General features: G+C 35.8%; 1 protein-coding gene and 1 long non-coding RNA gene across 2 annotated transcripts; both read right to left on the reverse strand.

Annotated features, from left to right (window-relative positions):
- Positions 1 to 131: 131 nt before the first annotated feature.
- On the reverse strand, positions 132 to 1,034 carry LOC140446852 (uncharacterized). Its single transcript, XR_011951521.1, has 2 exons — positions 835 to 1,034; positions 132 to 400 (listed from the first exon to the last, which is right to left on the reverse strand). It is a non-coding gene; the product is annotated as an uncharacterized lncRNA (long non-coding RNA).
- A 7,750-nt stretch (positions 1,035 to 8,784) lies between these two features.
- Positions 8,785 to 10,443, reverse strand: LOC140446544 (uncharacterized). The gene has a single exon (XM_072539108.1). It carries the CDS (start codon positions 10,441 to 10,443, stop codon positions 8,785 to 8,787), a length of 1,659 nt encoding a protein of 552 aa, XP_072395209.1.
- Between the last annotated feature and the right edge of the window lie 12,149 nt (positions 10,444 to 22,592).

Genomic DNA, 22,592 nt, shown 5'->3' on the forward strand with positions numbered 1-22,592 from the left:
AAAGTGGAGACAATTTTGAAGATGAATTGCTAAATAAAGACATTATTGAACTTAAGTTGAAGATGTTTGAGAGCCCTATAAAATATTTTTGTTATGGGAAAACATCAGAAGGATCATTAATATACCTATAATTTCTTTATAAATTTTTTATTAAATTTTTCTTTGAATAATCTAATTTTTAAACCTAATAAATCTATTTCTTTTTAATTCATGTCTTCTGCCAGTTCCATTTCTCTGACATGTTTCTGTTGTGTTCTCTTCTCCACTTTTTCTACATGAAGACTTTGGCCTGCTACTAATTTTATTCTTTCCTATTAATTCTTCTTACTCTTATACTTTATTATTCATAGTTTCCTTCCAAAGTTGACTATCTTTCTTTAAAAATGCAGGATTCCATATCCTACGAATAAAATCTGTAAATACGATTTTTTATTTAGAAAAAAATAGTTGTTTGTGTATAACAAATATTAAAACTAGCTTTTATTCCTGTTATTATGATTCTTCATTTACCATTTAAATTATATTATATTTAAAAATGATTGTATTTTTATATATTTAGTTTAGTCCTACCCTACCCTACTATTCAATAAAGCAAATTGTAATATGTTAGACAAATTATTAAAATTGTAAAGAATCAGCTCACAAACTAGTGGTAAAGTATTACTGGTTATTTCCATTTTTTATTTGTTTTTAAGTATTCATTTCTTTACAACTTCTCATTTTGATTAGAATTGTACACATCTCAATATTCTAACAATAAACATACCCATTTATTAGGTATCTCTTGAGAATATATTATGAATAGTGGTTAAAAGATTATAAAAAGTATTATACCTTTCTTTCTTCTTTACTTCGACTTGGTGCAGGCAGGTATTGTATTTAAATAAAGGCTTTCATATGTTGTCCTTATTAAAGTTATTTGAAATTATCTTCTGTGTCCAAAATCAACAGTTTTCACTAATTACATGTAATTTCCACTAATTTTTACCTCTTGTTCAAGCTCTTACTCTTTACCAAATTCAGCATAAACGATATTGTTTTCTGATTATATTTCCAAATCCAAAATATATTTAAAACTGTGTCTTTATTCAAACAAACAACAATAAATAACATCCAATAATAAAACCATTGGTACTACTGAAATAATGACACTTGATGTAAAAATTTATTTGAAGTCAAAGAAACTTTTACATCCAAGAAATTCACGAATTTATTGACACAGAAATTGATGAATAAATTCATGAATTTCTTCGTGAATTTATTGTTGGTGTAAAGCCCGTATTAGGAACCTTAAACCTGATGCTGTTCCTACTGTAACAGCCACACCGCTCCATGGCTGAATACCACCGAAGTTACTATGACAGTGTCCACCGAGAGTGAACGGTGACAAGAGACACAGATAGATATATATGTTTGTTGTTGTAAGATGTAGGTTAAATTGTAACACATGGTTTTCCTTTTAATAAAATCGTGTAAATCAATATTCACAGTCATTACCTAACTATTTTAACTAATACCCACATCACAACTGGCGCCCAACGTGGGGCAAAATAGTTTAAAGTGTAGTTCGTACTGTTAAAATCGTAAAGTTTCATTGTGAACAGAAAAAAAGTGTTTTTGCTCCCGCCATTGTAAGGTGATTAGTGGACATTTTCACTTAGTTTAGTGCTTCACAACAATAAATCTACTGTGTATGTGACTGCTGTGGAAACTCCGCACAGACCATCCAAAAACATCCTGTGGGAATATCAATCTTCCACTACAGACCATTCAAAACATCCTGTGGGAATATCAATCTTCCACTAGGCCATTCAGAAACATCCTGTGGGAATATCAAGCTTCCATTCAAGGGTATTTACAAGAAATAAGCAACAGAAACTGTAAGCCTTTAATTTTTATTACTATTTTTGTGTTAAACTTGCAATCACGGCAACAAACGATAAACACAGTTATTCGCTTAGGTCGACGACGGTTTTTAGTTCAAGCGAATCAACATCAGCAGAAATGTCTTCGGTAAATTTAACAAGCGAACAGTTTCAAGCCTTATTAAATACAATAGCAAGGCCTATTTCGGACTCAGGTAGTTTAGCAAAATGCGCTTCTCGCTTCGATGGATCAAAGGGGGCTGATGTAAAAGCTTTTATAGATGCGGTCGAGATCTATAAAGAGTGCACCCACGTATCTGACGCGAACGCATTAAAGGGTATACCCATGCTGCTAGACGGTTTCGCCGCCACGTGGTTTCAAGGTGTTAAAAATACGGTAAACACGTGGGCCAGCGCCATTAATTTATTACGATCGACTTTTGGACCTCAAAAACCAGCCTACAGAGTGTATCGGGAACTGTTTTTGACGGAACAAGATGCTAAAACTCCGTGTGACATTTTTGTATGCAAAGCGCGCGCAATAATAGCTCAGTTACCGGCAGATACATTAACCGAAGCCACTCAATTAGATATGGTATACGGTTTGTTGCATAGGAGAATACGTGAAAAAGTAGCACGTGATAAGATCAATACATTTAGCGAACTCTTAAAAGAAGCGAGGCAAACTGAAGAATCGTATGAAAATCCGGAAATAAACATTAAAAACGAAAACGAATCAAAACGGGTACGGTGTAGCTTTTGCAAAAATCCAGGTCACGTGAAGGATGAATGTCGAAACTTGGCCGCAGCCAGAACCAGGGAAGCAGATTCTCGAAAATCTTCGGTTGAGCCCAAACCTAATCCTCCTTTAGTAACTTCTCGTACTATCACTAAACCAACCTTTTCCACTTCGAATCAGATTTCGTGTTATGGATGTAAGACTCCTGGATTCATTAAGAGTAATTGTCCAAAATGCAAATCATCCAGTAAATCCTCAGCAGTATCTGAATTTATGCTTGCTGAAACAGTTAATGTCGACCAACAGTTTGCCACAAACCTATCAACTAAACCCATTGTTCAGGTCACTATCGAAGGTCATGTAGGTCATTGTTATCTTGATTCGGGAGCACAGTGCAGTATTGCTGGCTCTCAGCTAAGAGATATCCTCTTGAAGGATGAGGTACCCTTTTCCACAAAAAGTGTAGACATGACCCTAGCGGATGGTAGGACTACTTCTACTACTGTTTTGGTCTTTGATTTAGTTGTTAATTTACAAAATCGCTCTCATAGCATTTCCTTAATTTCTGTGCCCACACACACAAATAGTCGTACCTTACTGGGGGCAGACTTCTTAAGAAAAGCTAACATCATTCTAGACATTCCTAATGACTCATGGTTTTATGGTGATGTCCCTAATATCCCCCACACATTTGCTCCAGATCCAGCTCAGGTCAGCTCTCCTTGCCAGGTCAATAGCGTTACTCTTGCTCATTTAGAACTACGAGTAGATGAAGGAATTTCTCTATCCTTAGAAGAAAGATCCAATCTTAACAACATTGTTAAGGAAAATTCTGATTTATTCGTATATAATATAGACCCTACTCCATATGCTGAACACTCCATTGTATTGGTTGATGATGTACCAATATCTGTTCCACCTTACCGTATGTCAGAGCCCAAAAGGCAATTACTGCGTCAGGAACTAGATAAACTTTTGGCTCAAGGCATAATCGAAGAGTGTGAGTCCCCATATGCTTCACCTGTGGTACTTGTGCCTAAGAGAGATGGAGGTATCAGATTAACAGTAGACTATCGACGCTTAAACGCAATAACACGTGCAGATAAGTACCCTCTGCCACGTATTGAAGATATTTTGCATGCAGTAAAGGAAACCCGATTTATGACTACCCTCGACTTAAAATATGGTTATCATCAAATCTCTGTACGAACAGCTGATCGTGACAAAACAGCCTTCGTGTGTCCATTTGGCACCTTTCGTTACACACGCATGCCCTTTGGTATGTGTAACAGTCCCGCTAGTTTCCAAAGGATGATTGATAAATTTCGTGCTGGTCTTCAAAATCTGAATATCCTAGCTTATTTAGATGATCTGATAATATTATCCCCATCCTTCTCTGATCACATAGACGATTTGAAACAAGTATTCAACCGGATGCGCCTATTTAAATTATGTCTAAATAGAGCAAAATGTTCATTCGCCTGTGAGGAAGTCCTATATCTCGGACACATCCTTTCACCTTTGGGTATCCAGCTAAGTGAAAATAAAGTATCTGCTATATTAAACATGCCACCACCCCTAAATGTTACTCAACTGCTAAAATTCCTGCAAACATGCTCATGGTTCCGTAGATTCATCGAAAATTTCTCCCATGTTGCTAAACCTTTGTCGAATTTAACCAAGAAAAATGTGAAATGGACCTGGGGAGCAGAACAACAAGAGGCCTTTGAATGTCTGAAACAATTATTGTGTTCCGCCCCAATCCTACGACAAGCTGACTGCAATTTACCTTATATACTTCGTACAGATGCTAGCAATTATGCTTTGGGGGCATGTCTTCTCCAGGGGGAGAAAGAGAACGAACGACCTGTAGAGTATGCTTCGAGACTCCTGACTCCTGCTGAACAAAACTATAACACTACAGAACGAGAAGCTCTCGCTGTGGTTTGGGCAGTGAAGAAATTTCGAGGATACTTAGAAGGCGCTACTACAATAGTGCAAAGTGATCACCAAGCCTTAAAATGGCTAATGACCTTAAAGTCCCCTACTGGACGGTTCGCTCGATGGGCTTTAGAGCTCATGCCATATGACCTAAAAATAGAATATATCACAGGAAGAAAAAATGTAATCGCAGATACTCTATCAAGGCCTCCCATGACAGAAGTTCCCATCATAGCTGAAGTTCATCTAGTAAGAGTAGATTTTCCAACTCTTAGTGTTGCTGATGTTCGAGAAGAGCAGCTTAATGATCCAGATGTTGCCAAGATTATTAGATGTTTAGAAGATCCCTCTTCTGACACAAGCGTAGATTTCAAGAGGTGGGCAGAAAGAGGATATATCATGAACAATGGGATATTATACCGTTATACTCCTGAAGTAGATGAAGAAGAGCCCCAATTGGTAGCGGCTAGTACACGTATTCCTCACATACTGCATGAGTACCATGATTCCGCTACTGCTGGTCATTATGGAGTGGAGAAGACATATCAAAGAATAATAAAACGCTACTATTGGCCTGGAATGAAGAAAATTATCTCTGACCATGTAAGTAAATGTCTTGAGTGCCAACGCTATAAAGTCTCTAACCTCAAACCCGCTGGTCTCCTACAAACCCCTGTTCAGTCCCAGAGGTTTGAAGTGCTATCTATTGATTTATTTGGGCCTTTGCCCCTCTCTCCTCAAGTTTATACATGGATTCTGGTAGTGGAAGACACTGCTAGTCGTTGGGTAGAATTATTTCCGTTAGAATCTGCTACTGCCGCTGCCTGCGCCAAGTGTTTCATAGACAACATAATCTTACGATACGGAATCCCTCGTCGAGTCGTCAGTGACAACGGTACTCAGTTCGTGAGTGCGGTAATGCAGCAAGTGGCGCATTGTTTTGGGTACCAACAGAACCTTATACCTGTATACCACCCGGAAGCTAACCCCGTCGAACGAAAAAATAGAGACATTAAAACTCAGTTAGCTATTCTAACAAATAATGACCATTCGTCTTGGTCTGAAAAGTTACCCGCTATACGGTTCGCGATGAACACTGTGAAGTGCGACTCAACCGGTTTCACTCCTGCGTACCTCACGTTCGGTCGCGAGTTACGAACTCCTGATGATGCAAATCGTGATTTTCGAAGCATCATAGCCAAGGACAACTTCGTGCCACAAATCACGCCCTATCTAATAACTTTGAGTAAAGCTCTTAGTGAAGCCCGCGAGACACATGAACAATCCCAAGATAGACGTAAGAAGTATAAAGACTGCCACCGCCGCTCGGTTTCGTTCGAAGTAGGTGATATTGTGCTAGTCGATTCGCATACACTAAGTGACGCGTCTAAGTCCATAACTTCGAAGTTCGCGCCGCGTCGTGACGGACCCTACAAGGTGACCAAAATGCTGTCCCCTACAACCTATGAAGTTTCACACATCGACACTCCGGATGTTCCTGCTGGAAAATATCATGTCTCAGCCTTGACGCCTTTCCATGCCGATCCAGAAGATCCGTGCCCTGCTCCAGTTCAACCTCTCCGTAGAAGAGGTCGTCCACTGAAATCCTCAGAAGCCGACCCTCCTGCTCCACTGGTCTCCTGCCCAGAGTCTTTGATCCTTGGGTTAGACGATAGCGAAATGGGCCCCCCTGTTGGAGATGACCTTGGTCAAATTGAAGCTGAACCTGAACCTGACCCTATTGCCAGACGTAGACAACCCCGACCAAAACGTTGTCATTGCTGTCCTGTAGAGCTCTATTCCTGCTTAGACTCTGTTGCCCCACCCGCGAGTCGCCAGGGTGGTGCAAAGGGGAAGGATGTAACAGCCACACCGCTCCATGGCTGAATACCACCGAAGTTACTATGACAGTGTCCACCGAGAGTGAACGGTGACAAGAGACACAGATAGATATATATGTTTGTTGTTGTAAGATGTAGGTTAAATTGTAACACATGGTTTTCCTTTTAATAAAATCGTGTAAATCAATATTCACAGTCATTACCTAACTATTTTAACTAATACCCACATCACACTACAATAAATTTTCTTGAATGCGGAGAAAAAATTAACCAAGATGCTTTGAAATATAATAGCTGGATACGTTGCCTATAAATTCCAACTTAGGATGTAAAGCGGATAACATAAGCATTACTGGCAGGCCGGATTGGATACAATTTATTTCAAGAGGTGGTTTATTAAATCCTAATGACGACTTACTTTTTGCTGCACAAATATTGGATCATGAATTTTATCCAAGGCATGGGTCTTCATTATCACATGACACCAATTTATTTAAAACTTTAACTGCTATAGAGCGTTTCACGTTAAGAAAATAACATTAGGCTTATGGAGATCAGTGTTGCCAAAACTCTCAGGAATGCGGTTTACTAGATTGTCGATATATTCTTCCATTTTCAATTAACATTTAACTGTAAAGTCAGAATAACAACTGAAGAACCACAAAGCCTTATTATCATTATGTAGTCTCAGAGAACGACATAAAATCGCTGACATACGCACACCGTATTATTTTAAGTTGCAATTAGTAATTAGATATATGCATTCCAAGCGGGTCGTTTATTTGCTTTTTAATATTTAATAGCCGGCAAAGTGCAGGATTTAACTAAGCAATATTTTCTACTGATTTCTATGATTCATGGTATATGATATTCTTACCGAAAAACAAATAAACTGTCGTTAGTATAATTAAAATAAGATAAAATAAAATTATCTTTTGTAAATACTATTTATTTAATTAAAATCATTTTCCCTACTTTTCATCTCTTGTTTCGAATGATCACTTTTGGTCAATTACGTTAAAAAACGTTAATTTAATTCATGTCTGTGAAAACGAAAATACAAATTATACAACCCTGAATCGTGCTTGCGTTCATCGTGGCATCGCTGCGCTTCTATCGTCCATAAGAAATACATGGCCCTATCTCCGCAATGTTATTTTCTTAACGTGGAACGTTGTATAGGACAATGGCAAAATTAGAAGAAAATAATAATGCCATACCGTATGAAGTAGTCTATTGTTTAAGCAAAACACGTACATACAGTGTGTAAAAGCCAAATGGAATAAATTCATTATTTAGGTTACTGTACATATTTATAAAAAATCCCGAAACACGTCAAATTTAAATTATAACTTGACATTCTTTAACGTGAAAATGCAACCCCTACCTTCAACCCCCTTATAATGACAGGTACAACCCCCAATTTTTAAAATAGGAAGTATAGGCTTGTGATATATCGTTTGAAATGTCTTTTCATTCTCCATTCAAAAATGTTGTCGCTCTCAAGTTTATTAAGATTAATTAAGATAAAATAAATTAAAATCATGTGGTTACCGAAATTCGCTAAAATATACTCAAAACTTATTTCCCGTTTAGGTCTTGATAATGAGAAAGTGAACAAAAACCATAGCAATGTGGTTTTTAGATGGTGAGCGAAGATGTAGGTGTTTGTCCTTACACCTTTGTCCTGATGGCTTTGTTTCACGCACCAGTAATAGGTCGCTGGTTTTTTCCCTTGGGGAACAAGGTTTTTCCTTAGGGAAATAGGTTCACTTTATATATATATTTCTTTGAAGGACCACCCAGAAAACTGGGAAAAATGAAGATTCGAAAAGAACGTTTGAACAAATATATTTAAACAAATACAATGTATTTTAAACGCCGATAACTTGCATATGATACACACTTGTCGGTGATACAATATTGACACGAACTTATTAATATACCGACTGGTTTAAAACACTAATATGCCGCTGGGGCGAGTAGAGCCTGACGCTCCTTCAGTGCTGGAATTTGAACTGATACTGATGATCACTCTCTCCCCTCAATCACAAACATTCCGAAATCTCCCCCCTGACCCCTCGACGTATTAAAAGATATGTTTATTTTTCAAATACCTTTAACTTTCAAATCATTGATAAAAACTACCTGATAAGGGTATTTGTCTCAACTTGCGGAATTTTGGAATGCGTCAGAGGGTAATTTGGAAAATACTAATCCTTTCATTGTTACGATTCTATGAAGGTTTTAGAAACTTATGTAGAAAGTTATTTAAATGCAAGATAACGGCGCTTTACAGATTATTAGTTAGTACAAAGAAATTTTATATATCTAAACTAATATACAGTATGATACAAAAATAAACTAAATAATATGATACAAAAATAGACTAAAAATATTAAGTACTGTTGTTACGCAACATAGTCCCCCCGTTGATGTGACCTACATCTAAATGAGTATGGGGTAAAGGACATACTTTAACAACAGATCTTATAAATGTTCCGTCTTTAGTTCTTAGTTTTACAGTTCTAACCCTGCCGTCTTTACCTGGCAGTGTTTCGATTACTCTTGCCAGTGGCCATTTTAGAGGAGGAGCGTTATCATCGATTAGGAGTACAAGATCATCGACTTTAATGTTTTCTTGGGACAGAAACCATTTGGGCTTATTTTGGAGGCGATTTAAATAATCCCTAGACCAACATTTCCAGAAATGCTGCTGAATTTTGCTGCATTTCTGCCACAGTGATAAACTATTTTCGGATTTTGTCGAGATATCTTTTTCTGGATAGAGAGTCATGCTGCTTCCAATGAGAAAATGAGCGGGGGTTAGAAAAGAAAAATCATTTGGACTGTCTGACAATGGACAGAGGGGTCGGGAATTTAAAACAGCTTCTATTTGAGCCAAAATAGTGGTTAATTCCTCAAATGTAAAAATATTATTGCCCATCATCCTTACTAAATGATACTTGCAGCTCTTTATAGCTGCTTCCCAAATTCCACCCTGATGTGGAGATCGAGGTGCAATGAACTTCCACTCAATTAATGTTGAGGCTGCGAATTCTTTTATGGTAGGTAGAACATCCGTTCCCATAAAAAAGTCATAAAGCTCTTTTAACTGATTACGAGCTCCAAGAAAGTTGGACGCATTGTCCGAATAAATGGTTTTAGGAATACCTCTGCGTGAAATGAATCCTTTTAACGTTAGTAGGAATGCTTCGGTGCTAAGACTGGACACTAGCTCTATATGGACTGCCTTAGTGACGAGGCATACGAATACTGCTATATAAGCCTTACAAATGGGAGCACGTCGCAGTTTTGAAGATTTTATTTGAAATGGGCCCCCGTAGTCGATGCCGACATTTGTGAATGGTCGAGAGACCTGAAACCGTTCTTTGGGTAGATCGGCCATTATTTGATGAGCTGGTCTTGCGTTAAATCTGTAACAGTTCTTACATTTGTAGATGATCCTCTTGATTTCTCTCAGTCCATCAAGAGGCCAATAAGTGAGTCTAATATTTGACAATGTATTTTGAGGGCCTGTGTGCAATAGGCGAATGTGTTCTCTTTCAAGTAACGATCTAACTACCTGGCATTTTGTAGGAAGAAGAAGTGGAAATTTTTGATTATACGAAACATTTGCATTGCGAAGTCGTCCACCAACTCTTATTAAATCAGATGCGTCTATAAATGGATTCAATTTTAAGATAGCCTTATTTTTTATTGTTTTTTGATGCTTTAAGTCTTTAAATTCTGATTGAAAGAATGTTAGTTGAATGATTTTAACTATTCTCTGCTCGGCTTCTATTAATTCGGAAGCCGAAAGTACACCATTTCTTTTGTTTTCTTTATTTTTAAGATTGTAAATATACCTATTGCAATATGCAATTACTCTTTGTAACCGAGTGAAAGATGAGAATTTACAAAAAGTTGTATATAGAGTAGGTTTCGAATTATTTACAGCGTGTAAAGTGGCTTTTATTTCAGGGATATCTGTTATATCAATATTTGGAACAAATTCATTAAATTTAGTGGTTGCGTTCATTAGAAAATGGGGCATGCCACCATAATGTATTGTCTACCAGCAGGGCCGGTGTGGTACCGCGAGACAGGGTTATCTGCTGGGTTATCTTTAGAACTTACGTGATTCCATAAATAAGTTCGCGTTAACTCCTGTATTTGAGTTATACGGTTTGCTACGAAGATTGACCAACGAGAAGGGTGAGAATTTATCCATGCAAGTACAATTTGGGAGTCTGTCCAGAGCCTAACCGAAGCTATGGAAGAAACCTTTGGTGAAATAATAAGAAAGATATTTGAAATCAGAGTAGAAAGCAAAACAGCCCCTAATAATTCAAGTCTGGGTAGGGAAATGGTTTTTAGCGGAGCTACACGACTCTTTGAAGTAATTAAGTTGCATGAGGCATATGCCTTCATACTTGCATCGCAGAAACCATGGATTTCAATTCGAGAAATATTGAGCGGATTGAGCAGAGGTCTAGAGATTGTGAGTTTTGCAAGATCAGGAATGTGAGCTAGAAAATTCAACCATTCTGATGAAATTTCTCCTGTGAGTTTGTCATCCCAATTTAAGTTACATATCCAAATTTTTTGCATTAACAACTTGGCAGATACAGTAATCGGATTTATTAGACCAAGAGGATCAAAAATAGAAGAGATAATTGATAGAACTTCTCTTTTTGTGTATTTTGGTTCACTAGAAATGTCAGGAAGAGAGATAGAGAACATGTCAGACTGAGAATTCTAACATATTCCAAGAACTTTATTTGACGAATTGTCGGGTTTTATTAAATAATTAGATTTTTGAGATTCAGAGGAAATAGAGTCGAGAAACTCGGAAGAATTAGAACTCCATTTATGGAGTGGTATCCCAGCGGAATTTAGACTCGTAGAAACTTGCTTATAAGTCTTGTACAAAGTCTCGATATCATTTGCACCATGTAAAATATCATCTACATAACAAGAATTTTCTAGAGCATCAGCAGCTAATGGGTATTTTTCTTTATTTCGAACTGCCAACTCTTTAAGACACCTAGTACTTAAAAAACTAGCTGAGTTTGTGCCGTAGGTCACGGTCTGAAGTTCTAGACATTTTAATTCTTCTTGCGGGGAATTGCGCCACAGAATGTTTAGTAGAAATGTCTGTTAATTCTTATTTGCCTAAACATCTTTTCGATGTCGGCGATAAGAGTATATTTGTAAAGTCTAAAGCGAATTAGAATTTCAAACAAATCAGGTTGTACAGTATAACCTTTGAGCATAATATCGTTGAGAGACACATTTGAGGTTGATTTCATTGATCCATCAAATACAACCCTGAGTCGAGTAGTTAAGCTATCATGCTTGAAAACACAATGATGTGGGAGAAAAAACTTATGTTCGGACGATTCATTAAGCTAAGAAAGGGGAACGTATTTACAATGCCCTAAAGAAACATATTCTGATATGAATTCTGTGTACAGATGCCGTAACTCGTCTGATTTGTTAAGCCTTTTTTCAAGATTGAAAAAACGTCTTTTTGCCAAATGAAATGATTCACCTAATTTTTGATATTCATTAGGAGTCTTCAGAGGTAGGTCTACTTGAAATCTGCCACTAGGAAGAATTGTTAGTGAAGATTTGAATATGTCCTCAGCTCGCTGTTCTGAGGGAGTTAATGTTTTTGCATGAATAGAAGTGAGTGGTTTAGTCTCTTCTATTTCCCAAAAATTCTTTAAAAGAGAATCAAGATCAGCAGTTTGTACGTGTAACGAAATATTTGAATAATGTGAGTGAGCATTGTTCTTTGAAGGAGTCGCATTTGATCCTAACATTGTATAACGAGAGTATGGGATATTTCCACCTACAATATAACCCAAATGAGTCTTTTGAAGAATAGGAAGGTTGGGGCCTAATTTTATTAAGCCGTAAGTAACTAGGTCAAAATAAATATCAGCTCCTAAAAGCATGTCTACGTCCGACGGGGTACAGAAATGTGGGTCTGCAAGTTTTATATTTTTTGGTATTTTTAATAAATTTAAATCCAGCGCGACTTGTGGATGCTGGCACGTAATGCTTTCGAGGACAGCACAGGACAGATTAAAGTTTTTACCAGGATATGTGTTTGAATAGATTTTAAGGTCTACCATCTTGTTTGAAACAGAAGAAGTTTGAGCTATACCTGATATTTGAAGATTTCTGGTATAGGGTGAATAACAAATTCTTTTGGCTAACCTGTCTGTTATGAACGAAACTTGGCTACCGGAGTCTGTTAAACAACGAACAGAGATGGGATTGTTTTCAACATCGTAAACAGTTACCAAAGCAGTTGCGAGTAAAATTTGCAGATTGTTCGAATATACAGAGTGGGACGAAATATTTCTCGGCCCTGGAAGATTTTGCGTATCTGGTAAACCTTGCGGAATTGCATTTGGAACAGAGTTGTTCTGCGAATTTGCATGAATATTCTCCGAAGTGAATTGAGACGAATGCTGATTTGGACGTTGATGACGTGAATTCCGAACAAATTGATTTTGGGTGGGTTGACTTTCAGAATTCGATCTATACGAACTTTGCCGTGAAATATTTTCCGACGGGTGCGAAATGTGAAGCAAAGAGTGATGTCTTTTATTGCAGGTTTTGCAATTCGAAGATGAGGAACAAGAATTAGACATATGACCACTAGCAAGGCAATTGAGACAAAAACCTTTGTTTTTTACTTTTTGCATACGCTCTTGAGCGGACAAATTTAAAAATTGTTGGCAAGAGTATACTTTATGTGAGTTAGAATTGCATACGAAACATTTAAAAGATGTATCTCTATTATTTATAGAAATATGAAGAGACGGTTTTGATTTATAAACTGTTTTCTCTTCAAAGATCAAATTTTCCAATATCTTACATTTCTTTTCAATAAAATTCAAAAACTCATCTATTGTAGGAAGTTCGTTGAAATCTCTTTCGGATTCAAAGGATCGTTTCATATTAAAATCTAATTTTTGTGTGAATATATGAATTAAAATTAAATCTGCAAGATTGTCGGAGATATTTAAATTATTTAGCGCACTTAAATTCTTTTTTATGTGAGTTAAGAATTCTCGCAAGTTTTGAGCAGTATTTTTTGTTAATGAAGGAACGTTCAAAAGTTGTTTTAAATAAGTGTTAATTATTAAACATTTGTTTTCAAATCTATTCTTAAGTGTATCGAGCGCAACCGAAAAATTTGAGCCTACAACTTCCAAATTTTCAATTAGTTGTAGAGGCTCGTTCTTGAGAATTGATTTTAAATAAATTAGTTTTTCAATATCTGAAAGATTTAAATCATCTACGATAAGTTTGGTAAACATCTCGATAAAACTAGGCCAATTTTCTATATTTCCATCGAAATGTGGAATTTTTATTTCCGGTAGGCGGACATGATGGTTATTTGAATGATTTTGTTGAGCTGAGGTGCTCACAACAGAATTTACTGAAATTGTATCAATTTTATTCTTTAGAGCTGATCCTAACGTTAAAAATCTGTCTTCTACGTCTGCCATGTCAACAGAAAATTCATCATCTATTGTCTCTAATTCATTTTGAACCTCGAGATATTTGTCAAAAACTTTTGATTGATAGTCTTTTCTAAAAATTAATTCATTTTTTGAAATATTACTTTTTTCATTTTCTTTAAACCAATTCTCCAATCTAGTTATCGAAGCTTTACTTCGACCTCTTGCCTTAACAAGATCATCTTTTACTTTAACAATATCATCAACCGTTTTATCCATGATTAGCTGATTGAATTAGATTAAGATTTAGTGAGCGAGAAATATGTGAAAGAATTTGATCTTTAAATTGAAAAAACAGAAGAATAGTAATAAACACAGAGATATAGCAAAAATATGAGAATTTACACTAAAAATCGAAAATATAAGTAAAAGGATATAATAATTATAAAAATAATAGCGAAATAACGAAAATGTTCAATAAATGTTCAAAAAGATTTTATAGTATGCACTTCACAAATGATACTAAAATTAAAAAACTTACAGTTTGTTGAGTGTGATGCTAGGCGTTAAGTCAGCTACCAGGATGAAGGAGTCTGGAGGCGTCCTACTGGAAGATGCTGCAGATACTGCGTTGATGTCTAACTTGAAGATGAGACATGCGAAGATCTCTGATTCGAAGTTGAAATGTGAAGAAGTCCGGTTCGAAGGAACATGAGCGAAGATGTAGGTGTTTGTCCTTACACCTTTGTCCTGATGGCTTTGTTTCATGCACCAGTAATAGGTCGCTGGTTTTTTCCCTTGGGGAACAAGGTTTTTCCTTAGGGAAATAGGTTCACTTTATATATATATATTTCTTTGAAGGACCACCCAGAAAACTGGGAAAAATGAAGATTCGAAAAGAACGTTTGAACAAATATATTTAAACAAATACAATGTATTTTAAACGCCGATAACTTGCATATGATACACACTTGTCGGTGATACAATATTGACACGAACTTATTAATATACCGACTGGTTTAAAACACTAATATGCCGCTGGGGCGAGTAGAGCCTGACGCTCCTTCAGTGCTGGAATTTGAACTGATACTGATGATCACTCTCTACCCTCAATCACAAACATTCCGAAATCTCCCCCCTGACCCCTCGACGTATTAAAAGATATGTTTATTTTTCAAATACCTTTAACTTTCAAATCATTGATAAAAACTACCTGATAAGGGTATTTGTCTCAACTTGCGGAATTTTGGAATGCGTCAGAGGGTAATTTGGAAAATACTAATCCTTTCATTGTTACGATTCTATGAAGGTTTTAGAAACTTGTGTAGAAAGTTATTTAAATGCAAGATAACGGCGCTTTACATATTATTAGTTAGTACAAAGAAATTTTATATATCTAAACTAATATACAGTATGATACAAAAATAAACTAAATAATATGATACAAAAATAGACTAAAAATATTAAGTATTGTTGTTACGCAACAGATGGTAACAATACAACAAGGAACAATAAGTAAAATAGAGAAGCAGTTTCGCGAGTTTGGTCATGTAAGGCAGATAAAAAAAGCAGCTGCCAATGCACTGAGTGATGAACTCAAATTAGATGTGTTGCTTGAGTTTCAGGAAAATCCACATACATCGAGTAGACAGGCATCCACTACATTCAATGCTAGCCATACATCGATAGTAAACATAAAGCCATACCTACTCAGGAGCTCATGGAAGACGATTTTGATAGGAGAACTTTTTTTTGTGAGCAAATGATGGACATGTTGGATAACAATATTATCCAATTAGAAGACGTTATGTTTTCTGATGAGTTTACTTTTTCATTTAACGGTCATGCTAATCGGCAAAATTGCCGCTACTGGGCCACGGAAAATCCTCACTGGATGAGAGAAGAACACACTTAATACCCTCAAAAGGTTAATGTTTGGGCAGGGATTTTAGGAAACAATATCATTGGTCCATTTTTCATTGAGGGCAACTTGAATGGCAACAATTATTTGGCACTACTTCAAAATGATGTCATTCCAACGTTGGCAAATTTATATCTTGATCCAGGAAACCCTCAAATTCCAGCGAATACGATATGGTTTCAGCAGGCTGGAGCACCACCACATTACCAACTTAATGTCCGGCAGTACCTTGATACAATATTTCCCAATCGGTGGATAGGGAGGCGAGGATCGATTGAATGGCCAGCGCGATCACCTGATCTTACATTATTAGATTTCTTTTTATGGGGATATGTGAAGAGCCATGTGTACAAAACTAAACCTTCTGATTTAAATGACTTAAAAGAACGAATAACGCTTGCGATTAGGTCGATCACGCCTGTTATGTTAAATAATGTTAGGAGACAGTTTTATTTGAGATTAGGATGTTGCCAAGACGTTCGCGGTAAACATTTTGAACATCTACTTCATTAACATTCATAGTTCTTTTTCGTGTTCTACATTTTATTACGTTTTGCATTACATTTTAGTTTTTGATTGGATTGTAGCGAATTTCGGTAACCACATGATTTTAATTTATTTTATCTTAATTAATCTTAATAAACTTAAAAGCGACAACATTTTTGAATGGAGAATGAAAAGACCTTTCAAACGATATATCACAAGCCTATACTTCCTATTTTAAAAATTGGGGGTTGTACCTGTCATTCTAAGGGGGTTGAAGGTAGGGGCTACATTTTCACGTTAAAGAAAGTCAAGTTATAATTTAAATTTGACGTGTTTCGGGATTTTTTTATAATTATGTACAGTAACCTAAATACTGAATTTATTCCATTTGGATTTTACACACTGTATATTAGATTAAGACATTTTAATAAAAAAATTAGCTTTAGCTAAAAAACTAAAATATTTAGCGGCAATTCAAAATGTAGGTTTTGAATTTAAGGCGGGAAATTCAAAAAGGATACACTGAATTTTAGGCGGGAAATTCAAAATGTTCCGAATTTTCCGAAAATAAATATAGTCATAAAATAATAAATAAAAACTTATTTTATGCCAAAATATATTCTCTGTCCAAAAATGTAGTATAGGTACACTTATGCAATTTTATATACCATAAATGTATAACATATCAGATAGAGACATGTTTTGGTACAGGATAAGTTTTTATTTATTATTTTATGAGTATATCTGTTTCCCATTACATACAAATATGAACATAAAAAAACAAATTATATTCTTAAAAATGTATTTATTTCTGTAATTTATAAAATTTGAGGAATCACAGAGGTATAATATATTATATAGATCTAAGTCATCACTGCCATTGTGGTGGTTTTCACCTGTATAGGAATCTGTGTCCATGAAACTAGGTTCCATTCTGAACTTAATTATCTATTCACGGCAACCTACAAAACGATATATGGAATTACACACAAGCAAGCAACCAAAACAAGTAAGCCCTACCTGCGGAGACTTGCATACCCATATGGACAATCAGTCATACAATTCATTGAGGTGAGAAGGATTGGTCGAAGTAAATTAGGGACCACTCCTTCCAGCCCCGATGCTCCCCAGGCTACTTTCATCTATATTTTATGTGTGTGTGTGTGTGTGTGTGTGTGTGTGTGTGTGTGTGTGTGTGTGTGTGTGTGTGTGTGTGTGTGTGTGTGTGTGTGTGTGTGTGTGTGTGTGTGTGTGTGTGTGTGTGTGTGTGTGTGTGTGTGTGTGTGTGTGTGTGTGTGTGTGTGTGTGTGTGTGTGTGTGTGTGTGTGTGTGTGTGTGTGTGTGTGTGTGTGTGTGTGTGTGTGTGTGTGTGTGTGTGTGTGTGTGTGTGTGTGTGTGTGTGTGTGTGTGTGTGTGTGTGTGTGTGTGTGTGTGTGTGTGTGTGTGTGTGTGTGTGTGTGTGTGTGTGTGTGTGTGTGTGTGTGTGTGTGTGTGTGTGTGTGTGTGTGTGTGTGTGTGTGTGTGTGTGTGTGTGTGTGTGTGTGTGTGTGTGTGTGTGTGTGTGTGTGTGTGTGTGTGTGTGTGTGTGTGTGTGTGTGTGTGTGTGTGTGTGTGTGTGTGTGTGTGTGTGTGTGTGTGTGTGTGTGTGTGTGTGTGTGTGTGTGTGTGTGTGTGTGTGTGTGTGTGTGTGTGTGTGTGTGTGTGTGTGTGTGTGTGTGTGTGTGTGTGTGTGTGTGTGTGTGTGTGTGTGTGTGTGTGTGTGTGTGTGTGTGTGTGTGTGTGTGTGTGTGTGTGTGTGTGTGTGTGTGTGTGTGTGTGTGTGTGTGTGTGTGTGTGTGTGTGTGTGTGTGTGTGTGTGTGTGTGTGTGTGTGTGTGTGTGTGTGTGTGTGTGTGTGTGTGTGTGTGTGTGTGTGTGTGTGTGTGTGTGTGTGTGTGTGTGTGTGTGTGTGTGTGTGTGTGTGTGTGTGTGTGTGTGTGTGTGTGTGTGTGTGTGTGTGTGTGTGTGTGTGTGTGTGTGTGTGTGTGTGTTTTATATTTGTTGGTAGGCTCGTTGGAGTGCATTCTATTTTCTAATGCTGTGACATCGTGTTTTATTTGTATGTTTTCCTTTTATATTTATTTTAGCGTAGCGCAAAGTATTTAACATAAATGTCTAAAGATAATAATTTTGGAATGTTTTTTAATATTGCGATAAGTATTGGCTTACACTTTCAAAGGGGTTTTATGGGTTTAACAAGTTTCTGATCACTTTACGATATTTGTGATCGAAGTGAAGTGATTAACGTTTTTGAAAATTCACGCATGCTACTTTTAAGTGCATTAAGTTTCCTATTACTTTAGATCGACGTCAAAATAATTGTTTATGAGTTAAATTAAAATAAGTATTTGATTTTTATAAGATTACAATTTTATTTTAGGCTAATACGAAACGTTTTTGTTGGTTTTCGAATCGGCATTCAGTGCGTGAAAGGTACTGAATTATTATTCAGTAATTATTATCATTTATTGAGTAGGTACACAAAGTAAATTTAAAAATTCTAGTTTTGTAATAAACATATTAATTTATTGCAGTATGTAGTCTAAAAACCGAAATAGAGATGACTTTCACCCAGATGCGTTTTTTTATGAAGATGTTTTCAAAAAGTATTGTGGATCATTTTTCTTATTTAATTTAACGTTCTTATGAAGACTTTATTTATTAAGTTTTCATGCTTCAGGTTGGTTTCATATAATTGACTTTATTCCGCTTAAGGCTTAAGTTAATGTTTTAAGCTAATTTCTGAGGTGCGTTTCGTGGCAAAACGTTGTTTGAGCATATTCAATTCTATTAGATGAAATTAACTTTAACTTGATAATCTCCATTATATTAGAACTGATGGCCGGTGGTTGGCATCTGTTGATACCAAAACACCTTTTTAAATATAACCAAAATGGGAGCACTCTCCGGTTAACAATTTCAGTGTAAATCATTTAAAATACCACGAGAAAACTAATGATACTAACAGAAGTCCCTACTGGAAGAGAGGTCGTTTCTAATAACTATAAAATTTTACTTTGGGGAAAAACGTAAACTACACAAAATCGTTCATATTGTCCTTCTCAGAAACACATAAATACGTAGCGAACACGAAAAAAATAACCGCTTGATTCGACTAACTGTAAATGTTAAAATAACTTTCTAAAGAGGGATTATAATAGACAAATTTTCCCAAGAAATATGTAAAAATGAATGAATTTTAATCTTTTGAGAGATTTCTGGAAACTAATTTACCCAAACTTAAAGAATTACTGATATGAATCTAAAATAATATCATAAAACCGAAAAACAAAATTATAAGGAGACGAAACAATTATAATGAAAAGTTTGCTACGCACTTTTGTTCGTTTAACTTAGCAACATGAGTGCAGCTTCTTTGATTTTCCTTTTTCTACCGTCTGGTTCATTCAGTACTACCAATAAGTCTTTCCTATTAGCTCTGTGTTCTTTGACCGATGCATGTTTGTATATTTGACATTTCTCAAAGTCTCTGTTTTTATGTAGGTTTGGTGATCTTATTTTTAATAATTATTATTATGCTGTGGATAATTGTGGATATTTTATTCTTTTGTTGTAACCCTTACTCGTTAAAATATTATGGGTGTAATTATAAAATCAAATAAATTACACGTAATATTATAATTATAATGTTTATACTTATATTATCTACTATAGTTACATTACTTATACAATAAATATTATTAATTATATGCAAGTTATAAAAAAAATCAAATGTATTACAGCAACGTGTTACTACAGTAGAGAAAATGATTATTTTACTTTAATAGATTGACAACTAATAAATAAAAAATCTCTAAAAAAATATTGTTAATACCATTGAAAAGGAACTATTAGGTATATATACCATTGAATTTTTTCACAAAGCATGAGGAAAGGTACTTAAGGTATTGTCAAATTTTATTTCTCGCTTAATTTACAACATAGATAGCTACTACAGCCATTGTATGAAGGATTTATTCTGTAACATAATAAACTGTTTTGTTAGTCTGTATCCTTTTTCACAATTAACTTCATATTTTTTTTTTCTTAAAGCAACGCCAATTAATCGCCCAAATGTAAATAATCCAGTGAAACAAAAAGATTGGATAACAGATGATACCCTTAAAATAATTGAGAATAGAAGAAATCTTTGTCAAAGTGGTGTACATAGTAAAAGGGAGAAAGCTAGTTTAAGAGACCTCAACAAAGAAATAAAAAAAAAAGACGCAAGGCTGACAAACAATAATACTATCACCATATATGCAAAGAAATTGAGAGTCATGATCAAAACAATCAACCAAGAGATCTATTTAGAAAAGTATGATACATAACAAGAGACTTTAAAGCCAGAACTTGGGCCATTGAAGACCACACAGGAACCCTGAGAACCAACAGAGAAGATATAGCACAGACATGGAGATTATATTGCCGGGATCTATAGATGATCAACTCCAGGAACTTGTTCACCAAACTACTGACAATATCGAAGAAGAACCTAACATACTCGAGAATGAAATAAGACTGGCGATCAGTAAACTCAAGTATAACAAAGCACCAGGTCCAGATATGATAACAGCAGAAATGCTCAAAGCTAGGAAGAAACCGGAATAAAATTGCTTCACTTGCTCTGTAACAAAATATGGCTTTCCAAGCAATGGCCTGACGATTGGACAACGTCTACAATAACGACCATACATAAAAAAGGCAGCTTCCATAAATGCGACAATTATAGAACCATCTCTCTTATCTCGCATGACAGCAAAATAATTTAATCAATGATAGACTGAAAACTTTCCTACAAAGAGAAATACCCCGAGAGCAAACTGGATTTACCAAAGGTAGAGGTACTCGAGAACATCTTCTGAACATAAGACAATTAATAGAAAAATCTAGAGAATTCAATATACCACTATACGTTTGTTAGATTATAGATTATCACAAAGCATTCGACAGGGTCAAATGATGTCAGATGTCAAAAACACTTATGGCAGACACTAAAAGCAGAAGACGTACCACAATACTTAATTTCACTTATAACTGAACTATACGAACACGCTACTGGATCAGTTAAAGTGCTTGACACACTCTCAAATGAATTCCATCCAGAACAAGGTGTCAGACAAGGATGTATATATATATATATATATATATATACATGATATATATATATATATATATATATATATATATATATATATATATATATATATATATATATATATATGGTCTGCTGGTCTGCAGTTAAATTTATCGAGGGCAAACATCATGATATAAGGGTTAGACTACATAATAATCAACCACACATAACCACAATTGACCGGTTTGAGATTAGAGACTATTTCAGGGGGAACACCATTACAGGTTAGAAAAATTAGGCTAGGGTCTTGAAATCTTGGAAGTCCTACAGGTAAAAGTGTGGAGTTAGTAGATGCGCTTAAAAGAAGGAGAGTACAAATTGCTTGTATACAAGAGACTACGTGGAAAGGACAAAAGACGAGAGAACGAGGTGAAGGATACAAATTGTGGTATGTAGGGAAAAGTAACACTAGGAATGGAGTTGGTATAATTGCTGATAGTGAAATGAAAGATAACGTAGTAGAAGTTGTAAGAACGACTGATAGAATAATTTCAATGAAATTTGTAATAAATTGATAAAGAAGTATTGAATGTTGTGTGTGTGTATGCTCCTCAAACAAAGCTGGGTGAGAATGAAAAAAAAAAAAGATTAATTAGGAGACATATTGAGTGATATCCCACCAGAGGAGAAAGTTATAATAGGAGGCGATTTTAATGCACATGTGGGCCAATCCAAGACAGGACATGAAGCAGTACATTATGGACTAGGCTTTGGAACTAGAAGTGAAGCTGGGGAAGATATGCTTGAATTAGCAACAGTATTAGATATGGCCATTGTTAACACATTCTTTCGAAAGAGAGAAACTCAACTTTTCACATACAAAAGTGGACAAAATCAATGCCAAATAGATTATTTTATGACAAAAAAAGAATATATACATGAGTGTAAGGACTGCAAGGTAATAGTAAGTGAGACAGTAAGCTAAGAACATAAGTTGCTTGTGCTGTACATCGAAAAAGCGAAACTAAACTAAAATATTGGAGAGACACAAAAAATCAAGTGGTGGATGTTAAAAGATGAAAACGGTCTGTCTGAAAGAATGTCTGGAGGAAGATGGCCAGTATCATTAGAGATACTGCTATTGAAATACTTAGAAAAACGTCAGGAAAGAAGTTTGAGAATAGAGAAACCTGGTGA

This window comes from Diabrotica undecimpunctata, chromosome 7, assembly GCF_040954645.1.
Source record: "Diabrotica undecimpunctata isolate CICGRU chromosome 7, icDiaUnde3, whole genome shotgun sequence".
Lineage (NCBI taxonomy): Eukaryota > Metazoa > Arthropoda > Insecta > Coleoptera > Chrysomelidae > Diabrotica > Diabrotica undecimpunctata.

What these genes read in the sequence shown, in the direction of transcription:
- LOC140446544 (XM_072539108.1), bottom strand. Translation starts at nt 10,443, where the DNA reads ATGCCCCATTTTCTAATGAACGCAACCACTAAATTTAATGAATTTGTT.